The sequence below is a fragment of the Mesoplodon bidens genome (assembly GCF_964165515.1).
Source record: "Mesoplodon bidens genome assembly, chromosome: 9".
Taxonomy (NCBI): domain Eukaryota; kingdom Metazoa; phylum Chordata; class Mammalia; order Artiodactyla; family Ziphiidae; genus Mesoplodon; species Mesoplodon bidens.
The window spans coordinates 18,597,906-18,625,365 of NC_138166.1; the positions used below are offsets into that span (position 1 = coordinate 18,597,906).

General features: G+C 43.4%; 1 protein-coding gene across 4 annotated transcripts in view; it reads right to left on the bottom strand.

Annotated features, from left to right (window-relative positions):
• Positions 1-27,460, bottom strand: part of GLI3 (GLI family zinc finger 3) — a 290,010-nt gene that overhangs the window by 109,968 nt on the left and 152,582 nt on the right. For all 4 annotated transcript variants that reach the window (XM_081244801.1, XM_081244803.1, XM_081244800.1 and 1 more), the window contains exon 4: positions 14,502-14,607. In XM_081244801.1, the coding sequence (XP_081100927.1) occupies positions 14,502-14,607 (106 nt within the window). The remainder of the gene's footprint in view (positions 1-14,501; positions 14,608-27,460) is intronic.

Sequence of the window (27,460 nt, forward strand, 5' to 3'; positions counted from 1 at the left end):
TTCTTAAGACAGCTGAATTTTTTCTGGCGGTATCACAATGCTTTCACAATACCTATAATGAAGGCATAATTCATTAAAGAATCAAATATTTAATCTATACTAGTAGAGGTTAAAAAACCATAATTCATAAGTCTGTTCACTGTCCATCTCTGTCTCAGTCATAAATTGTACTTCAGAAAACATATACTCACAAGAAAATATAACGGCTATGATTAGGATATCTGCATAATTTTCATTATTGTTGTTCATTATTTCTACACAGACATGCATTTTGTACAAAATAATTATGAAATTCCAGATGTAGATTTAAGTTGAATGGAGCTAGCGGGCTCCCCTCCCACCCGGCCCAGGACAATTTATGTTACTGAATTGGGCATGAGTATAATAACCTGAACTGTCCTCTTTCAAGAGCCTGATTCAGGTTGAAAGGACTAGTAGCCTCCTTCCGTGAGTTTCAAGCTAGCAGTGATTCAACAGCAGCTATGTTTTTAAACCAGAATGAAGCACTACCCTCTCGCTGATGAGGTTATAAAATGTCTTTAGGTCTCCGTGTTAGGGGCACTTACAAGCACTCTGCTAAGCAGAGGTCCAGGGCACTTCGAAGCTGTGGACTAATCACCCAGGCCGGAATCAAATGGGCTGGAAGAATTCAGAGACTTGGCTCCCAGGAATGTAATTCATGCAGAAAAGCGCGATAGCGAGGCCAGGGAACCTCGTGGGAAGAAAGCAAAATAAACAGTTCAACAAAGAAAACAAAGACCGGCCAATAGCCTTTTCTAAAGCTTGAGTACACTGAGACTTCAGTGGGGTCCCCCAGACAAAGACCTCATCAAAGAACACCCTTGCAAAGCAAACAGACCCTGAAGGACGTTTCCCTCCTGCACTGGGGGAGAAGGGACCAGACTCTAGTTTTCTGTCTTTCCAGTTCAACTTCCTCTTACCTGCCTCCTCCCAGCAAACAAAGAAACACCAAACAACAATAATCAAAATAACTGAACAGTCCTATGTTTGTCTGGGTCCAAAGATGGGGGGAGGTGGGGAAGTCCAGCCAAATTAAGAACGGTGCAGTGTAGTTTCTGACTGTGGTTCAGGTCACGGGAAGGCCCTCACCAGTGTATGACCCGTCTTGGTCAGAGACACACAGCCTGCTCTGCATGCCCCAGAGATGGAGAGAGACTTATGAAGGGCTCAAGGACTTTCGCTTTGAAACGTCTCACAAACAGCACGTGACATCACCAACCCGGTGCCTGTCGACTTGGAGAGAATCCCTCCCTAGAGCTCAGTGCAGCCTTAGGCCTGAGGTTGGGCCTCTGCTTTCAGCAACCCCCATACCCCCAATTCCCTGACATCTGGCAAACTCTTGAATTGGACTCTTCATCACTCCATCCAGTAACTATTGATACATGTATCTCAGCAGCCCTGAAATCCGAAGTCTGAGTGGCCAGATTTTGATCATTAGAACAAGATTAAAATACTTCAGGCTGACCTTCTTTTCTCCTCTTGACTACTTCCATGAAGAAGAGGATCATGCAGTCTTTTATCAGCTAAGCTCCAGGACAGGCTGAGATGACCACGAGGAAAATGGACAGACGTGAGCACCGTGTATGTGTGTGTGTGTGCTTATATATGTATGTGAGCATGTAAATATATATATATGTAGTGTGTGTGTGTATATATGTATATGAATATATATATATGTGTGTGTGTTTTGGAGGTGTATATGTGTGTGTGTGTTTATATATATGTGAGTGTGTATATATATATATAGTGTGTGTGTGTATATATGTATGTGAGTATACATGTGTGCGTGTGTGCTTATATATGTATGTGAGCATGTAAATATATATATATAGTGTGTGTGTGTATATATGTATATGAATATATATATATGTGTGTTTTGGGGGTGTATGTGTGTGTGTGTTTATATATGTATGTGAGTATATATATGTGTGTGTGTGCATAGTGAAATAACAGAAAATGCTTACGTTAAATAAAGAAACCGAAAATGTTAATATTAACACAGTCTCATATAATCCTAATTTTCATGTGTTATATCCCAGGCAAATACAGTAGGAAAAACCTTTAAAAATCAGAAACCTCTTTAGAAGTCTGATTGCTTTTTTTCCTGATTTAACCTTTGAATCTGTTTCTGAAAACTTTCACGGGTGTGCACAGTTTATGTTGAAAACCATGTATGCTAGGAAGATGGGGATTTTGTTCCACGGGGGAGTCAGAGATCTCTTTGAATAGAGGCAAGAAGCATTTTAGGAAGCTAGGAATGCTTTCTTTGGACCCTGTCTTCAAAATGTAAATCATATTCAAGCAACAGGGTTTGGTGATTTGTTTTGCAAATCATTTGGCAGGTCATTTAACCGTCAGTACATCTCTTTTCCCACCTTACATAATAAAGATACTGTTCACTTCTGGTGAACCTGGCAATATTTGAATACTATTTGAATGTATTTGGAAGATGGTGATTCTCTCTGGTTAGTGCTAAACTCATTCTAGGTAGTAGAAGACACACATGAACCTAGTCAGGCCCTGGGAATTATTTAATGCACTGAGTTAATATAACTCCCTCAGGCAGAAGCTCTTACTACTTAGAAATGACTGGGGCCTGGGGGGGGGGTGGGCGGTGTCAGGTTCCTTAGGAACTATTCACAGGTACCCACTAGCAACCAGCGCTGAGGACCCTCACAGGTGAACTTGTGAAAGAATGCCTTCAACTGCCGCTCATTCATTTTGGTATTAATGAATTAGATTTTCAGATGGAGGCTAAGTTCCTATTCCCTGTAACAGTCCCAATGGCAAAATTTTTAATGAAATTATAATCTCTCTGTAGTTGGATTAGAAAGTTTTAAATATCTATAACTCATAAACATGTGGGATGTTTCATTACCCAGAATATTAGTGGTTGAATGTTAGAAAATCTATAGCTTTGGATTCGAGATCCTTATTTTTTTTTTCTTTACTGGAAATGTACAGTCAGCCCTCTGTATCTGGGGTTTCACATCCATAGGTTTCAACCAACCATGGATAGAAAATATTTGGGGAAAAAAATTTCTGGAAAGTTCCAAAAAGCAAAACTTGGAAGTTGCAGCATGCTGGCAACTATTTGTGTAACACTTACATTGTATTAGGTATTATAAGTAATCTAGAGATGATTTGAAGTTTATGGGAGGATGTGCATAGGTTATATGCTAATACCATGTCATTTTATATAAGGGACTTGAGCATCCTTAGATTTTGGTATCCAGTGGGGGTCCTGGAATCAATTCCCCACGGATACAAAGGGAGGACTGTACTCTCATGCCTTAAGGCAGTTCCTGCCACTTCCTACCCTTCTGAGTTCAATTTCCCTAGCTGTGTGGAGGGAGAAAGAGAGAGAGAGACAGGGAGACAGACAGAGACAGTGGGAGAGGAGAGATGCAGGTGAAGGGTATAGATCTCTCATTACACTTGACATTTTTCAACACCAGTGTTACAACACTGTTACAACAATGTTACAAACATTGATACAGTGTCACCAGTTCAGCTGGGTTAAATCAGGAGGTAAACATGGGACCAATGCGCCATTTACCTGGTTAATTTTTACCCAACTGCAACGTCAGGATGCCCATTACTGTTCTGATATGCCTCTTACAAAGATCACATCAGAACTAAAAATGGTCCATATATTTATTTCAAATTTCTTTTCAATACAGTTATCTAATGCATGTTCTGCAACACATCACTACCCTTGGACTCAGAGGATGAGTTTGAAAACAGACCTTCCTCTTGCTCTTTCCTTTCACTATGCTTAGTTGGCTCGGATCACCAAAGATGCAAAAATCTAGCTAATTTGTTACTTAGGATTCAAAAAGTTAGCAGGCAGGTTCCTGGAAACAAATCTGCGAACATTGGTTTTTTGGGGGGTTTTTTTTCCCCTGTATGAATTTCGCTGGGGGCAGGGGTGGGGATGCAGCAATAACAAAAAGAAATGAGTGACAGGCAGCCCTGTGTCCCCAGCCTTTGTTCCCCTGGGGAAGGGTCTGAAATGAACTCAGCCTGCTGAGCGGCTATAGGAAATGGCATGTCTTTGTTTAGGTTTGGGAAAAGCAGGTTCTGTTACCTAAGTGAGGGAGGGATGGCCACAGAGGAAGAGCTGCAGGCAGCTTGGGTTTGGGTGGTATTTATCACCTAAAAACTAACCGGAAAGTGCCTTCCCGTTGGGACAGATCCTGTGAAAGTTCGATTTTCTCCAACGCATACTTTGAAAACTAAATACAACGATGGCAGTAAATTTCTGTTTTCTTTGAAGCCAGGCTTAACATGAGTGGAAGCATTGTACACAAAGAAAAAAGTCTGTTACAGTCCAGTGCCCCCCAGGCCCCTGCAACAGGCTGGACGGCAGGCTCTATAGAGCTGGCAGCTTCTGGTTCAGTGGCTGTGAATACCTTCAGTCAATATCTGCTCCCGGCCGGACTGCTGAGCCCAGCACAAAGAACACAGGAATTTATCCAAGAAGCTGGCTCTCAGACTCTCTGAATATGCAGTATAATTAGGGCCTGCTTTCTCTGTAACCAATGACCGAATTCAATCTTTCAGTCATTAGAAATATTGTAAGACAAAACTAGTCTACATAGGATGGATAAACAACAAGGTCCTACTGTAGAGCACAGGGAACTATATTCAATATCCTGAGATAAACCATAATGGAAAAGAACATGAAAAAGAACGCATATATACGTACAACTGAACCACTTCGCTGTACAGCAGAAGTGAACACACTGTCCATCAACTATACTTCAATAATTTTTTTTAAAGAAAGGAATATTGCAAAACAGAAAAAAGTAGTATGCCCGTGGGGTACCATTTATTTTCCTCATGTTCATTTCTTAATGCAAAGTAAAGTGTGTGGGCTTTCATCTGGATGGATACTGCCAGCTCATCAAAATGTTTAAAGTTTAGGAATTGAAACTCACCAATATTTTCATCCTTAGACTGGGAACTGTGGATGTAGGTGGTCTACGGCAGTGCTTGAAAATGAGGCAGACTTTACATTTTTTTCAGTTGATCATAAGAAATGATACCCAAACAATAAGACTTATTCTCTCTTTTGTGAACTGATACGATATGCACCAAGAAATGTTGGGAATAGCGGTGGGAAAGCCTGAAAGTCGAAAATATGGTGCATGGCATCACTTATAAAAAAAAGAAAAATAAGGCAGAGAAAGGGGGTAGTGAGGCTAGAAAGGGGGTGTTATTTTAGATCAGGCCTTGGGAAATTTTGTAGTTTAGACTTTGCGGGCCATGTCCTTTATCTCAGCTACTCATCTCTGCCCTTGATTGCTAAAGCTGCCATAGACAATAGTAAATAAGTGGCAGTCACTAGATTCCAATAAAACAAGCCATGGGCTGAATTTGGCTTACAGGCCATAGTTTGTCAATCCCTGTTCATTAGATGGTTCTTCATTGAAGACCTCTCTGATAAGGAGATGCCTGTGCAGGGAAATGTATGAAGTAAGGGAGCAAGCGATGGACATCTTAGGGAAGAAGGTTCCAGGCAGATACATGTTATGATCTCATCCAACATGGCTTACATTTTATAGGGTACACAGCTGTAATCACTGACCATTATTTATCCATGTTTTCATATGGTCTTCTCAAATGCTACTGTTTTTTTCAATATTCTACCAAGTGGATGAATCACAATTCACCCAATACTCCATGTAGCTGGATATATAAATGTCCAGCTGTTGGAGGTTACAAGTTCTACAGTAGCAAACCTTGATGTGTATCTAATTTTGTTTTGTTTTGCTACAGACAAGGCTTTTTCCAGCTCTTCTCCTCACTGCCATGTTCCTATCTTAGAATTTTGCAGAAGACGATGACAGCCAGTGACACTGAAAATTTCCTATCAGGGTATTGTTAGAATTATTTGGGCTCATCCAGTAAGTATAAACTAGAGCACCAAAGGCCCCAGTGTTCGTTTTCATGAGCAGAGGTTGAAAGTCAAGTGCAAGGAGTGTAGTGTTTGATATCTAGGTTTAAATAATGGCACAACCATTAACTTCTCTGTGTCAAGGTTTCCATATCTTGGAAAGGAGGCTAGTGATAATAACTCCATCCTAGGGCTGAATATTCTAAGTACTACACGAGATAGTTTTGTAAAGTTTCTAAAATTGTGCCTACAGTAAGTAGTCAAAAATGTCAGTTACGGGGGCTTCCCTGGTGGCGCAGTGGTTGAGGGTCCACCTGCCGATGCGGGGGACACGGGTTCGTGCCCCGGTCTGGGAGGATCCCACATGCCACAGATCGGCTGGGCCCGTGAGCCATGGCCGCTGGGCCTGCGCGTCCGGAGCCTGTGCTCCACAACGGGAGAGGCCACAGTGGTGAGAGGCCCGTGTACCGCAAAAAAAAAAAAAAAAAAAGTCAGTTATGGCCATTATTATATTTTTTATGTGAATGGTCTAGTCATTTTTCCCCCTTATATTTGGAATTTTGGTATTCATATTACATTATCAATTAAAGATTGCTAATTTCATTAATTTTATTTCCACGTGAGGGGCCTGAGAAGCAGCTATTAAGTTCAATGTTACCTAGTCAAATAAGGTGACCTCAGGCCTTCACAACCAGTAACTAATTTAATATCAGGGAATTCACTTGGCAGTGGAGAGCATCTGACACTGCAGTAGGTATTTATATATATATATATATATTCAGAAGGAATCGAGCTTTTGATTTTGAGTCCTCAGTGTGCTAGCTTTGTTGGCATGAGGTGACACACTCTACCAAAGTAAACCAACAAAAACAAAAGAAAGAAGATGGCAGTCATCCTGCACTGGCCTAGAAAAGGACAGCCCATTATCACCATGGAAAACAATATTTATCCAGGAGCCACTCTGCAAAGGCACGGGCTCAGCCTAGCAAATGCAAAGACATACACAGGTGGTCTTTGCCCCCAAGAGATGTGATTATAACCTAGTTCATTTTCTTTTCTTCTCTTTTCTGTTCTTTTTTCTTTTCTTATTTTGGAGGGTGGAGGTGAGAGTTACAAAATGTTAGCTACAGTATTTGATGTATAGGCCTACCTGGGAGATATTATGGGTTCGGTTCCAGATCATAATAAAGCAAATAAAGCGCATCACATGAATTTTTGGTTTCCTAGTGCACATAAAAGTTATGTTTACAATATAATGTAGTCTATTACGTGTGCAATAGCATTATGTCTAAGAAAAAGCCAATGTGCATGGCTTCATTAAAAAATATTTTATTGCTAGGGCTTTCCTGGTGCGCAGTGCTTGGGAGTCCACCTGCCGATGCAGGGGACACGGGTTCGGGCCCCGGTCCGGGAGGATCCCACATGCTGGTCCCGTGAGCCATGACCGCTGAGCCTGGGCGTCCGGAGCCTGTGCTCCGCGACGGAAGAGGCCACAACAGTGAGAGGCCCGTGTACCGCAAAAAAAAAAAAAAAAAAAATTCATTGCTAAAAAATGCTAACTATCAGTGAGCAAATGCCGTTGGAAAGATGTATCCATAGACTTGCTCAGTACAGGGTTTCCAGAAACCTTCAATGTGTAAAAAAATTAAATATCTGCAAAGCACAATAAAACAAGGTATGCCTGAAATCTGATATGTCATCACACTTTGTCAGTCTCAATAATGTTTACGGTAGAGCACAAACACGGGGGGGAAAAGGACTTGCCTGTGTTAATTTTAAATTGTATTATTAAAATATTCCAAACAAGTTATGCCCCCAAATACAGATACAAGGTCTTGCTCAATCTCTACATTTTACTGGAGGCTTTCCCTGTGAATGAAAATAATGAAATCACCATTACGTATTATGAGCCCATCACCAAGTTTTAAGTAGATGGCTAGATTGAAGGCTGCTTTTGAATCATTATTAGATGAATTCCCACTAAGCAACCCACACAAGGTGCTGAATCCAGGGAGGGAGGGAGGATAGGAGGAAGGGAAACTTGAGTAGTAGTTCTGGTCATCCACTTCCTCTTTCTTTCTCTAAGCTTTTACCATAATACTCTATCTTTTCTTAGAGCTTCCTCTGTCTGGAAAGAAATGTATTTATTCTTACTCCAAGCTTGCTACTGGTCTCCCCGCTCGGAACCTTAAAAGGCAGTCATAACCATGGTGGCGACGGGGGAAGCCTCGTTTATTTCCAAATCCCTCTCTTTCCCAGCTCATTTTAATGATCTACCGTGTCCTGTCCTCTCCCCAGGCGCCAGGAAGTGGACCACTTTTAGTGAGAGGAGCAGCTCTTCATACTTCGGTGAAATAATTCCAGTGAGTCAGGCAGCCTTGGAAAGAGGCACGTTGACTCAACTAAGAGAAGAAAGAGCTGCCGAGTAGAAGAGAACATGAATGCTCATTTCCCCCAGGAGAGAAGAGATGAAGCTGATTTTGTAAAATGAATTAGTTAAGTGGATGGTGAAGTGCGACAGACTGTCAGAGTGCTGGCTTGGGATGCAGCTTGGGATGCAGTGCTGCTCACATCCATAGCACGAGACAAGGGTAGCTCTCAGCTCCACTGTCAAGATCTGTGGGGCTCGAATTATTGTAATAAATTAGTAACTGAGGCTGATCCTGCTTTTAAAAATGAATTGCCAAGCTCAGCAGAAGCAGATGGACAGTCCGAAATTCATATTGGTCCATAAATGAGGAAACTTTGGCTCAAAAAACCTGTATGTAAAAGATCGATATTTTGGGGACTTTCCTGGCGGTCCAGTGGTTAAGACTCTGTGCTTCCACTGCACGGGGGCACGGGTTCGATCCCTGGTCAGGGAACTAAGATCCTGCGTGCCGTGCGGTGTGGCCAAAAGACAAAACAAAACAAACAAACAAAAAAATTACTTTCAAAAGTAAGCGTGCTTAAATGCATTCTAACACTAAAGCAAGGAAAAAAATGCACACACTCAGAATGCTAGAGAAAGAGCGCTTTCTTCATCAACGTGAAAGTAGTCACTTGAAAATACAACTGTTTCTAGGGGAGAGGGATGTAATATTCCCATTGTATAAATTTCCCAGTAGAATTTTATTTTATTTTATTTTTAAAATTTAGTTATTTTATTGTTTTCAACATCTTTATTGAAGTATAATTGCTTTACAATTGTGTGAGTTTCTGCTTTATAACAAGGTGAATCAGCTATACGTACACATACATTCCCATATCTCCTCCCTCTTGCCTATTCCACCCTCCCTATCCCACCCCTCTAGATGGTCACAAAGCACCGAGCTGATCTCCCTGTGCTATGCGGCTGCTTCCCACTAGCTATCTGTTTTACATTCGGTAGTGTATATATGTCCAAGCCACTCTCTCACTTCGTCCCAGCTTACCCTTCCCCCTCCCCGTGTCCTCAAGTCCATTCTCTATGTCTGCGTCTCCAAGTGGAATTTTAAAACAAGTAGTAATCCTTAGCCTAGAGAACACCATCAATTCCCGTAGGTTACAATGATAGCTCCTGGAGTTATGCAACCCCACAGCCCTGATGGAAACAATGCAGAGCAGGAAGCAGAGAGAAGACCAAGAAGTAGAAATAATCACATGAAATTTCTGCCTTGACCATGTGGCTAAAGATTCAGGTTCTATCATTAACGCTCCAAACGATCTCAGCAACATAATAAAATATACTCATTGATATTTTTCTAAAATATTGTACTTTTTTCTACATGGCTTAATAAAACATGGACTCTGTGGTCAAAGCAAATGATTTGAGAGAGAACAAGAAACTCCAATTTGCTATTGCACATAAGTTCTGGTGAATTCAGTGGAGAATAACTTTCAGAAGAAAAGGGAAAATTCCCCATATCCAGTGTTTCTTAATTTTCAAGCTACTTGAATTAAATAAATATAATGCAGGAATCATACATTTTTCTGACAACCTTTACATGACAACTCAGGGAATGATGACACTGACATTCCATGTCCCACTTAGAAATCCCACATCTGAATTCATGATTTCGAGTTAAGAAAGGAAATACTAATAAATTCTAACATTATTTCCAGTACTGTATTTGTAACCATTTAAATGGCTATACTCTGTCTACATTGCCTAACCGTAAACTCTGGAGAACACTGTGAGAGTAAATCAGGTAAGCTAAAGGCATTCCATTTAACAAACTGGGCTCTTTAACACAAACTGACGCATTTCCGTACATATTTATAAGGCTTGGTGGTTATTATTAGGCTGTAATTGCAGTTGTTCTAACACCTAATAAGCCATGGTTGGAAAAACAAAGGCAGGTTAATTTGTGATTTCCTGTACTCATTCAGAGGCAAATTAAGTGTCAAACAGCTAATACAGAGCATATTTCATTTTCTGAGATTCTAATTTAATTCTGCACCGTATCACTGACGCCTTAATATAGGGTGGTTTATCTAAAACGAGGAGCAATTTACAAACCTCTTTCAACAGAATCATTAATGATAGGCTACGTTAGCATAATTACCGCAGTGTCTGCCGTCCTTCTAAACAGAGACCTGTTGGCATGTCCATCATCAACACACATCCTGTTTCAAGAGACTTACAATTTCATTTTTGAAGTTGGCACCAGAAGAACAATCATGTGTACGCAACAATGAGAAGATCCCCAAATGCTGTCGACGTATAATTAAAAATATTTATTCTAAAAACTCCGTAAACTCACTTGATCTCATTTTCTAGAAGCTAATTATAAAACAAGCATTTTGGAATTCAACTTCTAGATAAAATCATTTTATTTTTCCAGGCTACTGCTTTAGCCCCTTGGCAAAGATGTGTTTTTAAGATTTTAGTAACCAAGCTGTATTTGCCTAGATTACCCTCCTCGCCTAAAATGATCTGATCACAAGCATCTACATTTGCATCACAGAAGGTGCCGAAGCATCCCAGGGATTCGGGATTGAGCCAGGCCAGAACAGAATCTCCATATTTGTCATGCCCCCAACTGTCGCCATGCTAACTTTCCGCGTTTGCTTAGAGCACCCTGCTTTCAAGGGTGCTCACAAGAACGCGATTTCATTGAACTCTTGGATTTGCGATTTGGAGAGTTGGGTAAGGCAGGTAACTTCATTTCCACAGAATGAAACCAATATATGGAAATTTTAAGTTGCCAGTTCCCAGCACAGGCAAAGCAAGATTGGGAGTCAAGCTCTCTGAGTACTGGTCCACTGTTTCCCAGACTGGACACCTTGAAGGCCTACTGAGCATGCTTTACTAAGTGCCTGGCCGAGGGGTAGGCAATGCCTGCAAATCTAGCAGGGGCAGTGACCGCTAAACAGTAATTGACCAGGCAAGAGGATGCGGCTGCGATTAAAGGCACACAAGGTTCTCTGAGGAACAGCCTCTGGGACAGCCAGCAGAGGTGATTTTGAATTAGGCCTTGAGGGTGAGGAGTTTGACCAATGTTTGCCATGCAGGGAGGGAAGACCACTGAAGGTAATACAGACAGAATGTCACATTATAAGGCACAGAGGTGAGACTGACCCGAGCTTCCCAGAGCCTACTCCAAAAGCTCAGTGTCTCCACCCAGGACCCCGCTATGCCGAGCAGTCCCAGGAGACCACAAAGCACGTGCTCAGCATGCTCTGTGCCCAGCCATGACATTCCCCTAGCACCTCCAGAGCGTGTGTTGGGAGGCTCAGGATTATCTACACGCCTTACATCATGAACCTTTGGTAACTAAACATTTACGCAGCTAGAGAACCATTTAGTCAACTGCTGAAAAATTATCCTAAAGTTTGGCTGAAAAAGCAGGAAGGACGGGCTTCCCTGGTGGCGCAGTGGTTGAGAGTCCGCCTGCCGATGCAGGGGACACGGGTTCATGCGCCGGTCTGGGAGGATCCCGCATGCCGCGGAGCGGCTGGGCCCGTGAGCCATGGCCGTTGGGCCTGCACGTCCGGAGCCTGTGCTCCGCAACGGGAGAGGCCACAACAGTGAGAGGCCCGCGTACGGCAAAAAAAAAAATAAAAAATAAAAAAGCAGGAAGGATGACCATCCCTCGGTATCTGAAGGGCACTGGTTCCACAACCCTCACGGATACCAAAATCCGTGGATCCTCAAATCCCTTATATTAAATGGCATAGTATTTGCGTATAACTTATGAACATCCTCCTGGATACTTTAAATCACCTCCAGATTACTTATAATACCTCATACAATGGAAATGCTCTGTAAATAGTTGCCAGTGTGCTGCAAATTCGTGTTCTGCTTTTTGGAACTTTCTGGAATTTTCTTCTCCAATATTTTCAGTCCAAGGTTGGTTGAACCCTCAGATGCAGAACCGGAAGACACAAAGGGTTGACTATATTAAAATCTATAAAAATCCCTGCTCAGCAGTCCTATAGATAACGCAGCCCTCTCTCCTAGGATTCTCCAAACTTGACCTGCCTTATCCTGTGGTGTTTTTATCTCTAGCGAGCTAATTCTTTAGATACAGCAATTAGGGCCTAGAACATACAGTGTGATCTATACGAGGGCTTGCTGTTCTTACATTCTGCCAAAGAACCAAGACTTACGATTTTTACTGATAAATTCATATTTGAATTTAATTACAAGGCAAACCATAATGAACGCAGAGGAACTAGTTTATTCTATTATATAAACTCATCTTTTGAAATTTCTCTATAAGATGATTTTTTTAAGAGTGAAGCACTCTGAAATCCCATAGAAAATCTGATTTAAATTACTTCATCACTTCAGAGACTGGAGTCTGGGAGAACTCAGCTATCTGCATCTCCCAGGCCCGGTGGGCCCTTGCTGGCTCTGTACCACAGGGCAGATCCTCGTCTGAGACCCTTGTGGTCCCATCTGTACTGCAAAACTTTGGTAGAACATGAGGAATTCCATAGCAGGTTTCGGCCTGAACTTGTAATTTCCTTCCCTTTGTATTAGGGGGCTTTAAATTGGCGTCTTGGTTTTGAGTGTATTTTTAGCAGGCTTTAGAAGCCTGTAAATACTTACTTGTGTTCTAGTGAAAAGCTGAAGAATAAGTCACAGGTTTCTGCATTCTCTCTCCCTAAATATCCACTTCTCCTTTAATGCTTATAGAAATCTGAACACAGATTTATGACTTACCTCCAGGCAAATCTGCTCTGAAATTACAATTCAGTAATGGGAGATGGATCCAAAAAACTGTGGGTAAAATATTATATGTGTACTTGGGCATAGAGTTAGGGTTGTTAATATCAATTAATTCTGTTCACAGAGGAGGACTTGTTTTAAAACAACTTCATTTTTCTTTGGCGTATGTGTAATTACACAGCTATAACTAATAGCCATGGAGGTGCAATCTACCATCCAAATAACTAGCAGGATTCTTCAAAGTATTATTTAGGCTCTTCTAACTTTACTGTCTCAGAATGAAGGGTGATTACCAGATAGGACTCAATGTAAAATCAAGGCCACTCGTAAGGGTCAGCGGCTCCCAAAGATTGACTCCCCTTGTTAGAGTATATATCAGTCTTCTGCACAATTCTGCAAACGAAGACCATGTTAGTTTAGGTGAGGGTTATCCTGACTACCTGATCTTCTTTCCCCCCTAACCTGAGTAAGATCACATTAATTTCCAGGAGATTTTCTTCTTCCTTTTTTTCTTTTTTAATTTTTATTTTATATTGGAGTATAGTTAATGAACAATGTTGTGTTAGCTTCAGGAGTACAGCAAAGTGATTCAGCTATACATGTACCTATTCTTTTTCAAATTCTTTTCCCATTTAGGTTATTACAGAATATTGAGCAGAGTTCTCTGTGCTACACAGTAGGTCCTCGTTGGTTATCTGTTTTAAATATAGGAGCGTGTATATGTCAATCCCAAACTCCCAATTTCTCCCTCCCCTGCACCTTTCCCCTTTAGTAAGCATAAGTTTGTTTTCTAGGTCTGTGAGTCTGTTTCTGTTTTGTAAATAAGTTCATTTGTATCATTTTTTTTAGCCTCAAATATGATATTTGGCTTTTCTTCTTCCTTTTCTAATGTATGTTATCACCCCCATTCTCTCCTTTTATCTTTGTGTAAACTATGTGCTCGATCACATTTGCCATTTTGTTTGGGTGACATTCCCATCAATCAAGTGACCGTTGGTGTACACACCACAGGGGCTATGAAAATTTACCATGAAAATTTCATTACGATGCATCCTGATCCCTGGAACAGGACCTTCCTGTAACAGAAATTGGAACATGAAAAACTTCACACCCACTCTCAACCAAATACATATCCTGAGTGGTAACCTTCCATTAGGCCCAATTTTTTAATTTAGTATTTACAGCCCACGGAACACATGTCAGCAAAACTATATAAAAAATACTTGCCAGCCACCTAGTGTGACAGGCATTCTTCAGGAAGCAGCAGGGATTTGCTTCAGTGAGGCCAGGAACATATAGGCTTTGCTGTGTTTCAAAAGTACATCTTAGACTTACATCACATCTTCAAAGCCCAGTAGCTGTGCTGGTAACAAAAATCCTGAGATGGTGAAAGCCAGTATTTTGTGCTGTTTCTTTGACGGGTAAAGTTGTAATACTTACACATGCAAAGGGGGGATCGGAGACGGATCGTAATGGTAACGGCCCTCATGGTGTCTTGCATCGATTGGTACAGGAGGATGGAATGCAGGAAAGAGATGAGGAGGGTCTGAAAAAGAAAGAAAGTACAGCCTGTATAAACGGAACACTCTGAAATGGAATGCCAATCCATGAAACCACACTGCTAACGCAGTCTTCACAACTGATGCCGAATCTACCTGAAGAATTTGTGGAAGAATTCTTTACGGTTCAGAACCAAGCAGATACTAATACCAGCACCTGAGGTAGTAAAGCCTCTGAATGCACCAATAACTGAACGCAGGCAGGAAAGCAAGAAAGAGAAACAACACGTGCTCCTACCCTGCAAGGGGCCGGCCAGAGGGCAAGGGTTGCCACAAAGCCAAGAGGAACAGACTCCAAGACACTTTTTAATTTTTAATTTTTATTTTTGCCCTTGCCACGCGGCTTGCAGGATCTTAGTTCCCCAGCCAGGGACTGAACCCCGGGCCCTTGGCAGTGCAAGCACAGAGTCCTAACCACTGGACCGCCAGGGAATACCCCACTTTTTAATTTTAAGATGACACTGTCAAGTGAGTTTTAGACAAAGACGTACTATCACTACTAGCTTTCATTTCTCCCATACCCATGATGTTTTGTAAGGAAAAGAGTCATGTTCGAAAGTCCCTGCTAGGACAGGAGTAAAGACGCAGATGTAGAAAATGGACTTGAGGACACGGGGAGGGGGAAGGGTAAGCTGGGACGAAGTGAGAGAGGGGCATGGACATATAGACACTACCAAATGTAAAATAGATAGCTAGTGGGAAGCAGCCGCATAGCACAGGGAGATCAGCTTGGTGCTTTGTGACCACCTAGAGGGATGGGTTAGGGAGGGTGGGAGGGAGAAGCAAGAGGGAGGAGGTATGGGGATATATGTATATGTATAGCTGATTCACTTTGTTATAAAGCAGAAACTAACACACCATTGTAAAGCAATTATACTGCAATAAAGATGTTAAAAAAACAAAAGTCCCTGCTAGAATCCATGGCACGTGTACACACACACACACACACACACACACACTTTTTTTTTTTTTTTTTTTTTTGCGGCACGCGGGCCTCTCACTGCTGTGGCCTCTCCCGTTGCGGAGCACAGGCTCCGGACGCGCAGGCTCAGCGGCCATGGCTCACGGGTCCAGCCGCTCCGCAACGTGTGGGATCTTCCCGGACCGGGGCACGAACCCGTGTCCCCTGCATCGGCAGGCGGACTCTCAGCCACTGCGCCACCAGGGAAGCCCTATACGGCGTTTTGAGGGACTTTGTGACAACCATGTCAGAGTTGGAAGATACTTTCACTTATTTACTTCCTGGCTCTTAGCTGTGTGCTGTGTGATTAAATTCTCTGCAACAGATAAGTGGGTGTTAACTGTATCTGCTTTTCTCTATGTGGGTGCAGCTGTGAATTAAGAAGAAGCACAAATCCAGATTTTTCATACACACAAGAGCTCAAAATGTGTGAATTTATTCTACATTCAATATATGCCTCATATATCCAGGAAGTAACAGTCATTATTTTTTATATGAGTATTTATAATAACATTGCAAAGATTATATGCATAGGGGGTGAAAACCAGGCACATAATTCAATAAAATCAAAAGCATGTACCCAAGCAGTATAAATCTTTACCCCAAGGAAAACTATAAGACTATTACAGATATTTAAAGGCATTGCCATCCTTTTATTTTTAAGCAATTAACAGGATTCACTGTCTCTCTCACTCTCTCTCACCCTCTCTCTTTCTTTCAGAATGAGAGAGAAAATGACCAAGCATTGAAAACATATTTAAGAGAAAAGGGTTAGGGTGAGGGTTAGGAATTACTGGGGCATTTAGTAGTCATTTCTCACTGTTGAGTGTGTTTTGGGAGTTTAAAAGTTAATTCTGAGTGAAAGTATGTGATGCATCTTGCAGCACTGTTTACTCGAAGTGTTTATTTATGTCCCAAGGAAATTTCTGAATTCCATATTCTGGAATCAGGTTAAATAAAGAGCCAAAAAATATGGATATGATCTGATTTCATCAAAGACATCTGATTTTAGTTTAAGCATTTTTATTTCTATTTGTTTCCTTCTCAATTTAGTTGAAAATAACTAAAATTACTATTGGTCTCCTGGACCAATAAAGTCTGTGTGAACAATTATACCTCATGTCAGTTATCAGTGGAAATCTCACCTCTGAGGCCGCTTTCTGGTAAACGCAATGGAACAGCCCTCTTCCAATTCAAGACACGCTTGACCACAGCTTAACAGTAAAAACGAAGAATAAAAAGCAGGACGAGCATGTCCTTTAACATATGTGGCATCGCATGACATTAATCCCAACACACCTCTCAAAAAAAGAAAATGCTTGCGACTCCTAAAACATGGAGTGCTACCCTTGCATCTCAGCTGGTCGCTTCTCTGTGGAAGATGGCAGTATATTCCATCACGAGCCCAAGAAGCTGTCCAAGAAAACCCACAGGACGAGAACAGGCCCGTGTCGCCAGCAGCCGCCATAATTACCCACCTCCCGGTTTATTATTTACACATGAGCAGCACAGCTGCAGAGCATCGTAACTCAGGGGTATGTGTAATAAGTCACCGCACCGCAGCCATCTCCTGCTCTGGCCCTTGACAAAACACCACATGATGACTTTTCCAAAGTCGGGCAAAAACTGCTGAAGCAGAAGGAAGTGCCACTAAACCTGGTTCCCTCCTATTTATCATACAATTTCCTGACTGATGGTTCCACAAACCAGCTGCTAAGTGCTGTGTACTCTGCTGTCAGCAAACTAACGGGCTAAATGGAAGACAGGCAGAATAATGTGCAGAACTGGGGGAATCAATTTTACTGAAGGAATTAAAACTCTGCCAGGTGGGGGAAGTCTGGGGAGCAGTGGGAAGCAGTCAACTGTCCATGCTTTGGGTTGCAAAGATGATTTATTACAGACTCACAAGAGGTTTGACTATTGGACCAAATTCCTCTTAGACTAGACGGAGATTTGCAGAGTGTCTATTATCCTAGGCACGAGTGGAAGAGTCTTTAAATCCCATAAATATGTAACTGGCTTGACACATGTTTAAACTGAAATGCATAGTAACAATATTTGTGCTGGGTATAGTTGTCAGTATTCGATTTCATGCTGGCTGTCATCAGGCTGTGCGGCGAGCTTCTCATTAGGAATGAGAGGCATTGATTTTTAGGTCTCCTCACAACAGCCTGGGTTGATCATAAAACCTGTAGCCAGGAAAAGACACTTGGAGGTTTATCTTCAGTTGTTGCATCCTTCTCCCAAGAAATAGTTTTAATATCCTCAGGCTATGAGATCTCTCGGATGCCATTCTGGGAAACTGTCTTTTAAGGTTTGAAATTTACATATAAAAATTGTAGATTAAAAAAGAGAGATCAAGGGCTGCTCTGTTTGTGCCCTGAAGGAGTAATTCACCAAATGATATTTGAGTGGCCTGAAAGTGCCCAGGGAACAGTACAGGAGGACCCACAAGAGTAAACCACCCAGGGCATAAATTCTCCTGGCTTATTTAAATCCTGAAGTCATCTGTTCACTGACTTTGGAATTTATTCTAGGCCTGCACTAGAGATGATTTTTCTTGTCACTGGGGTCAGCCCTGCCTGTAGGAATGTCCAGTCCCCTCCAATTCACTCAATCGTCTGCCATCAGCAGAAATGTTAAAACCCAATGTGGGCAGCATCCACTATGCCCAAACCAAAGGAATCATCCAGCATCTATCAAAGGAGAGGTCTCAAGAGGGGGAGAGAGGGGCCCTCACACTCCGATGAGATGGTGGAGTGGCACTCAAGTGCCATCTCTGCCTCTTCCCCCTGCTGAGTGTCTCCAATCATTACCTTGACACCTGCAAGACCAGGGCTCAGTGGCCTAAGGAACACATCACCATGTGGGCGGTCTCCACACCCAGACTGACTCCCCATTCAGACATCCTTGTGTTCCTGCCTGTGGACAGGATTATACCGTGGACGGGAATATGCCTGTGGATAACACAGCGCCAGCAAGGGGCTCATCTGCCCCTCTGAGGACAGCCCCGGATGCCTGACTGGGAATGTCTAAAGCATGTGGCCCTGCAGGTCTGCTATGAGCAGAATCTAAGGCGTGGAACCCCAAAGGGACCAGCTGTGGACTTGCTGGACATCCAGGTGGCATCATCCCATGAAGCAAGCGCTTCAGGGAGCATCAGGAATCTTCTTTCCAGTCCTACATGCATGTTGTGTGCAGCTGGAAGCATCTCCAGAGTCGTTAGTGTAGATCATCTTGTTTATAAGACCCTCTGTAATGCGGTGCAAGTTTTAAGGAAATGCAGGTATAGTAAACTCAAGACATCTGATAGATGCCTTGCATAAAAAAAGATCTATTATTTTGTCTCTTCATACCATGGCAGGAACCTTAACTTGTGGAGCATACGCTATGGGGGGCAAACTCCTGCACCGGGCAGTTTTTAAATTTCTTTTTTTTTAATTAATCTATTTACTTTATTTATTTATTTTTGGCTGTGTTGGGTCTTTGTTGCCGCGCGCGGGTTTTCTCTAGTTGCGGCGAGCGGGGGTTATTCTTCGTTGCGATATGCGGGCTTCTCATTGCGGTGGCTTCTCTTGTTGCGGAGGACGGGCTCTAGGTGCACGGGCTTCAGTAGTTGTGGCACATGGGCTCAGCAGTTGTGGCGCATGGGCTCAGTAGTTGTGTCTCGCGGGCTCCAGAGCGCAGGCTCAGTAGTTGTGGTGCATGGGCTTAGTTGCTCCGCAGCATGTGGGATCTTCCCGGACCAGGGCTCAAACCCGTTTCCCCTGCATTGGCAGGAGGATTCTTAACCACTGAGCCACCAGGGAAGCCCCTGGGCAGTTTTTATAAATAAAGTTTTATTGGAATACAGGTGCCATTTCGTTTGCATACTGCATCTGGCTGCCTTCAAACTGCAAACTGCAGAGACACAGCTGGAGAGCTGCGACAGAGAAACACATGGCCCACAAAACCTATTATATTTCTTTTGGCCCTACAGAAAACGGTTTGACAAACCCTGTCCTTAGCATACCCCAAGAAAGTAATTCTCAGAAATGTTTACAACTCAGAAAAACCACACACCATTTTTTTTCTTCATGTATACATAGTTTCTGAGTCATAACACTGTATGTGTGAAATACCGATGTGCCTATTTGTGTGACTTAAAAAGTCTTTACAGTAGGGCTTCCCTGGTGGCACAGTGGTTAAGAGTCCGCCTGCCGATGCAGGGGACACGGGTTCATGCCCTGATCTGGGAGGATCCCACATGCCGCAGAGTGGCTGGGCCCGTGAGCCATGGCCGCTGAGCCTGCGCGTCCGGAGCCTGTGCTCCGCAACGGGAGAGGCCACAACAGTGAGAGGCCCGCGTACCGAAAAAAACAATAAACAAACAAACAAACAAACAAAAACAACTTTACAGTAGAAGTGTCCAATCTGACAATTATCCAGAAAAAGGATACTCATCCTGTGATTTTATTTATCATAAATAAATTCTAAGATAAAAATGATAATGGATGAAATTGACTGTAAATCTAGCAAATGATGGCAATAAACACTTAACATCTGCAAATTTAAGTTTCCTTATAAGTAACACATACACAAGGTTACGTAGAAAGCTGATTAACAAAACTGTGTTATGTATGAAACCCAAGCAATTTTTACTTCTGGCAACCACCCAACATTCCTGACTCCTCTTTTTTTTGGCCTCACCGCACGGCACGTGGGATCTTAGTTCCCTGACCAGGGATCGAACCCGTGCCCCCTGCAGTGGAAGTGCGGAGTCCTAACCACTGGACCACCAGGGAAGTCCTGGACTCCTCTTGTATAAATATCCATGGGCATTCCCCACTTTTCAGATAGCAATCTATTATTTCTTCTGTGCCAGCATGCAGATATATTAAATTAATCTAATATTTTAAATAGATCTAAGTGCTACCCAGCACTATACTCTGGTCATATCACAATCCATCCAGGCCATGATCCTTTTACAAACATAATTATGTGTTTCTACAAGAAAATGATAAATAGCCCTCTGCAAGTAAATTAACAAGAAATCTGCCTTTACCACCTCTAATGTATCCTAGGTAGTGAACAAAGAGTTGAGCTTTCCCCTTCCTGGTCCCTTTTAATTTCTTTTATCCACTAGTCTTTGCAAGTTTCTCAACTAAAAATCACATCCATTGGATTCCCAATGGCAGAAATAGACCACATCTGCGTACTGACCGACCAATAAAATCCTTCCATCCAGAGCCTCTGGAATGTGCCTTGCCTATGATCCCATATATATGCAGCCATCATATTTTTGTTGTTTCCAGCTTTCCTGCCAAGATCAGAGGAAAAAATAAACAGAAGGAAAAGCAGCAAAGAGAAATAAGAGAAGGTTTACAGCCATTATACTGAAACTGCAAAACTGTCCAAGGGAAATCACATGAAAACATATAAGGAGTCACTACATTTAAAAGTGACAAATCCATTTACTTGAACTATGCTAATGGTGTATTTTCTTATGAAAGCATGGAAATTAAAAGATGGAAATTCTTACCAGTGACAAATTCTTATGTGAATGACCATTTTTTTGTATAGCACAATTTAAAAGCCAAATTCATAGTTTCAAAAATATACACTGGGATTCTTAACGCTGATGAAGTGAAGGCAGAGAATGAAATGTTTCCAGGAAAGCATCTGGTATCTCAGCTCTAACTACAGAAGCCTTAGAGACACAACGAATTCAGAAGTTGCCTGGTTTAGCTAGTAAACCAACAATGAACAATGATGATGAGATCTAGAAGCTGTGTCCTATCTAAAATAAATCAACTCAGAAAAGAGCTTCCGAATGTTTTTTTTTTCAATGTTGCAAAATTAGCAGAAGCAGGTAGCAAAATGTAAAAGCAAAGGAATACAATGCTTTACATTTCATAAAACGCATGTCCGTTTCTTCATGGGATCCTCCTGACAACCCTAAAATCATCATTTCCAAGGCTTTATTATTATCCCCCGAAGTCTTGTTTCTCTTTTCACATGATCCTGAGGGCTACAAAGGGAATATTCCATTATCTGCTCAGAAAAGCTAAAGGATGTACCCGAAGTCACAGAAACCAGAGCCTTGTGATGCAAGTTGGTGCTTTTTCTATTCCACCACCAGAGGTGGCACTCCCAACACAGCCCCAGACACCGTCGTGGAGCCCCACCTCGATGCTCAAATCCTGCTCCAAACCAGGAGTCAGCAAGAGCTCTCAGGCACACAAACCCCGGCCTCCTGCATGGTAACTGCCTGGGCTGAGGCTCAGAGTATCAGAGAGAGCTCACCTTTACCTTTCTCTCCAGAGTTCCACAGCGGAGAACGATGCCGCTAACTCAAAGAGAAACCACCCATCCAAGTCCACCCTGAGAAATATTTTGAAGGCACTGGAAAACCAGCAGTGCCCTTCAGGGTGTGTTGGTTAGAGTCTGCATAGCCATTAAATAATGAATGAGGTCCACGTTCATTCCGCTCAAAATCAGGCGAGAAGCAGTCGCAGAGTAGATTATAGACTCTTCCCCATAGAACCTCCACCACCCACCCCATTTTAGTTCCTGTCCACCAACAACTAAAGGTCTTCGAAGGTTTGCCCCATTAATAGAAATTAATAATACTAAAACAATCATGAGTATAAGGACAATTAGTGAATACTTTAATATATGTCAGGTGCTGTGCTAAATAAGCCTTTTACACTCATGAGCTCATCTATTTCTTCCTTTGACCCTGGAGAGCAGGAATGAGTATGCCCGTTCTTCCAGACAAGGGAACTGGCTAAGGGCCTTATCCAAAGAAATGACATGCAGGGAGCGAGTGGCAGAGCTGGTGTCCTTTTTACTCCAAAGCCCCTACTCTTAGCCACTCTGCTTCTTACCATGACACGGTCAGAGCTCAGGCTTCTTATCATCTCTTCTCTAAACTATATTCTCCAGACTTACAGCCCTAAGTCTTAGACTGGACCATGGTCCTTCCTGCTCCCCAGATCTGCAGCGGTCCAGGAGAGCCTTCCCAGCCCAGCCCAACCCTTTACCACGGCATTCAAGGCTCCCAACACCCCAGCTACATTCAGGGTACTTCCCCGTCCGAGATGCACTGCTGCCTTCATTGTTATGGCTTATGCTGTGCCTTGCTTGAGAAGTTCTCCCCCTCCTCCGAATCCAACTCTCTCTTCGAGACTCAGTGCAAATGTCACCCCTTCAGTCAAGCCTCCCTGAGTCCCTGTGGGAACCACTTGCTCCTTCCCTTCTTCATTCTTCAGGTTATTGGGGACCGCCTCGGACAAACTCTATTTACCCACATCTCCTCTCTCCCTGATGCTAAGCCCGCTGAAGGCCCTGTGTTCCTACTCAGAAGCTCTCCCTCGCACTGAGGCCCACGCTGTACGCACAGCTGTGGCGGAAAAACACACACACAGGAGGGGCACTCACTGTGTTCCTGGACCATGCCAGGCCACTTGGGGATGAGGCCCTGCCCTGGCACTGCTGTCAGACCAGAACCATCTGCGTTCCCTCCCAGGCTGTCTGGGGTTCGAGGGCAGAAGAGGCTCACTGTATTGCACACCCAGCAGGAACTCAATTAATGTTTCTTATCAGAAAGGCGAAGGAGGAAGGAAAGACAAGAAAGGAAACTGAGGTCAAATAATAGCAGCAGTGAACCAGGCCCGTCTGGCACTGCAGGACCCTTCCATCTACCTAACAGGCCTCAATAACAGGCCAAACCAGGGCACTCCAAAGGCCCCACCGTCTTTCCGAATCCTCCCCATGCAGCTTCCAGGTGCCCGCCACCCCATGCTCGGAGCGCCTGCATACCCTGAGCTAAATCATAGCTCTGAAGTTCACCTTCTATCCCTGCAAGGCTGCCCGCTCCCCGCCAGGCTGGAGTCACCTCATGTGGACGTATGGTGTCCTCACCCCATCCCACCCTGCCATCCCCCTAAGATGGAGCAGACAATGGTGGGCACTCAGCAATAACCGCCCCACATTGGGTCTTTTCCAAGACGCTGAATGTCCTTTCCCACCAAGGAAACGTGGACGCTCCAGTGAATTCAGGAGACTTGAGCAGGCTGCTAACACCCATATGGAAAAAGCTCTTTGACACAAAAGGTTAGAGGTCAAAAGTTTAAAAGCTCATGACAGAAATGACAGGGGCCCCTTCGACCCCTCTCCCCCTTTTATTGTCAATAACATCAAAGGCCCTGGTCTGTTCTTAATGCTATTATTGCTACGCCTTTGGAATCCATTGAAATTCCAGCACGTTGATTGCACACTGGGAGCCCTGAAAGGCTCCACTTGCCTGCCCCTTAAACCCTGAATTCTCACTGCCGCTGAAGCACCATGAAGCAGGAACACACAAAGCTTTTAAGCAAAGAGTTTATTTAAGTGCTTCTTTCACCAGGATTGTAAAATAATAAAGCACTCGACGTGAAGTGATTCCCTTGTACGGATGAGCAAGGAAATGGGAGAAAAGGGAAAGAATCTCCCATTTCTAAGGGGGAAAGAATGCAAGTACCAAAACATTCCCGATTTTTCTTAGATGTCTCTTTTCCCTGCAATCTTACATTAGCCACTAGGCATACATTGTACACACGCCCTCAAAGACGTCAGGTATGTGAGCATGTATCAGATGGTATCATATGAGGGAAATAAGTTTCTGCTTAAGGAAGGTGCTCTGAGTGCCAGCTATGGTATTTGCACCTCTGTTTTTGGCATCCCCACTGTTAATGACTAGATAGCCAAAATTTGGAAGCTCTCAATACCTGAGGCCTCCTCTGGCCCATGAATAAAGGCTGAGTTTATAGAATTATTACACTGAGGGGGAGTGGGATGAATTGGGAGATTGGGATTGACATATATACACTACTATGTATAAAACAGATAACTGATGAGAACCTACTGTATAGCACAGGGAACTCTACCCAGTGCTCTGTGGTGACCTAAATGGGAAGGAAATCCAAAAAAGAGGGAATATATGTATACGTGTAGCTGATTCACTTTGCCTTACAGCAGAAACTAACACAACATTGTAAAGCAGCTGTACTCCAATAATTAATTAAATTAATTAAACAATTATTTAATTGTTTAATTAATTTAATTAATTATTAAACAATTAATTTAAAAAGAATTATTACACTGATAGCATGGACCAAGAAAGGAGAAAATTCAAAGGAAAAATAAAATCAAAACCTAATTCAAGTTCATCACAATACCACACCTGAACTCTCTGTCCACCTTTATTGGAACGTAAGGCCCATTTGACTGTCAGCCCTTCAGCGGCCGCTGTCATGTGACTTACCTGACCACTTCCCTCCTTCCCTGTCCACGCACAGCCCCCGAGCTGCACTTGGGACCCTTTCTTCCACCCTGATGTTGCCCTGTGCACGCTCCTGGGTGTGTGGACAGAAAGCCCAGAGCTGCATGCACGGGGGTCCACAACTACCACCGAGCTCCACTCCCCAGAGTTCACACCTGGGACTTCCTTTCTTGCCGGCTACCTTCCCTTCTTCCCTCCCTCACTGGACTTCTTATCTTGATCTTTTTAGTCCCATTCCTTTCGGGATGCCGGATGAGTTTCAGGATTTCTCTGACCCACTGTCCCTGAGAGCACCTGCTGGCATGGCAATGCCCTTGGACAGTGAAGCTACACTGCAGACAAGAGGCACTGGCCTCCCAGGCTTCTGGTACAACCCCAGCCCTTTCCACAGAGGACAGAGGCCATTCCTGTCCCTCTTCCTCTCATGTTTCCTACAGTCCGGACAAGCTGAACTGCTCAAAAACCTCCAAGAGGAATCCACATAGTCAGCATTGTACTTCAGGACAGGAAGGAATGGAGATCTGGGGGGTGTCAACAAACCTTCTAGTGTGTTCAGGTGGGCACTCCTTCCTGGAGAGGTCAGTGGTCTCGAGACTGCTTTCACTGAGCAGGGCTTTGTCTGGGTCCTCCGCTGCCTGTGTTTCCCTAAGGCCCAAGCTCTCCTGCCCTCTTCCCCTATTGCCACCAGGACAGCCTATGCCCCTTCTGCTTCCATGCTACCCCCTACCTCTGCTGTGATGCTTGACAGTTACACTGCTTCAGAGGGTGACCTAACTGGAGGTTCTCCCCAAGGCCCTTCATCAGGACTTGACAGCTTCTTACCTTGTCTCAAAAGACCCAGGATCTATATGTTTTCAATGTGATCTCCATGTGGGTCCTCTCCTTCCTCTCCCCAAAGTGACCCTGGTTTCCAGACCAACTACATGGGACCCAGTCTTTACAAACTATACTTGCTAAGTATCTAAACTCAGTGATGTCCATCTGTGCCTATGGGCCCCTGAGGACAGACAACATGGTCTGCTTCTGGAGTCCATACCTACTTCTGGTACCCAAGTCCACCTACAGTCCCAGGGACTACAGCCCTGATACATGGGTATACACCTACCCCGGTACTAGTGGGCAGATCCTTACAGAGAGGACCCCATCCTGCACCTTCTCAGTGAGCTTCCACTTGTCGAGAGTGGAGCCCAGACACATTTCTAAGGAGCAAGGATGCTTCTCACACTTTGCTGTTTGCAAGTATTAACAAAGACTCAAAGAGTGATAATATGAGAACCCCAATGTACGTAAAACAGAGCATGGGTTTAATAACTAATACCACTCAATAGGCAAAACTGATGATGCCCTACTGGTCATCTCAGAGCCAATATTTATTTGCACATTTATCACCTCTCAGTAGGAAACCTTAGAAAACCCATCCTTCCGTTTCACCTTCTCAGAAATCAGGAGAAAGCCAAACACGCAGCACAGTGAACAATGCATGCTGCAGCCCTTAGAGGGCATGTCTGTTCTCCATCTGCACGTGCAGCTGAAAAGGCTTCCCATTTTAAACCATATTTTATAGAATTACATAGAAACAAATGACTATCATCATAATATAGATTTTTTTCACCCACAAAATAAAGCCAATAAGATTCAGCCCTATTTACTCCACAAATTTGTCCAAGAGGCCAAGTGACAAAGGTGCAGGTTGTTCATAAAATCTAAAGTCCTCATGTTTAAGGGGTTACTGTTATTTCTAAGTCCTTCATCTTCGATCCAGACACCCAAATGGACACTGATAGTCAACATCTTTACAGGAGCATCTTCAGCTTTGGACCTGATCTGATTGCTCGACCCATGTTCCTCCCTTGCACTCAGGCCTTCACTGATCACGAGGCATGTGAAGCTTCTTCATCCCTTGTCTTTAAGTAATTTCTGTGGCAAATACATAACTCTGTCCCCCAAATTCCAGATCAGCCATACACTGTTGTCAGCTCCACCATTAGGGGAGGGAACAAAAATGACAGCCACAGAGCCGTTCAAATAATAAATAGCTATCATTTTTTGAGCATTCACTCTGTGCGCAGGGTTACCCTAAACGCTGTTCAGATTTTTTTTTTTTTTTTTGCGGTACGCGGGCCTCTCACTGTTGTGGCCCCTCCTGTTGTGGAGCACAGGCTCCGGACACGCAGGCTCAGCGGCCATGGCTCACGGGCCCAGCCGCTCCCCAGATAATTTTTATTTACATTACAAGACAACCCAATGAAGTAGGTATAACTACCCCTACTTCACAATGAGCAAACAGTCATCAGAGAAGACAGGAAGTGAAAGGCACTATTAAAAAAACAAGACAACATGCCCAACATGGAGTCGCTTATGCTAAGTTCCACATCACCAAACCCACCAAGCTGAGACCGAATTATAGTTTTGGCCTCCCCAGAAATGCAATCTTAACCTAGTCAATCAGAAATCACCTGGTCGGGGCTTCCCTGGTGGCGCAGTGGTTGAGAATCTGCCTGCTAATGCAGGGGACACGGGTTCGAGCCCTGGTCTGGGAAGATCCCACATGCCGCAGAACAACTGGGCCCGTGAG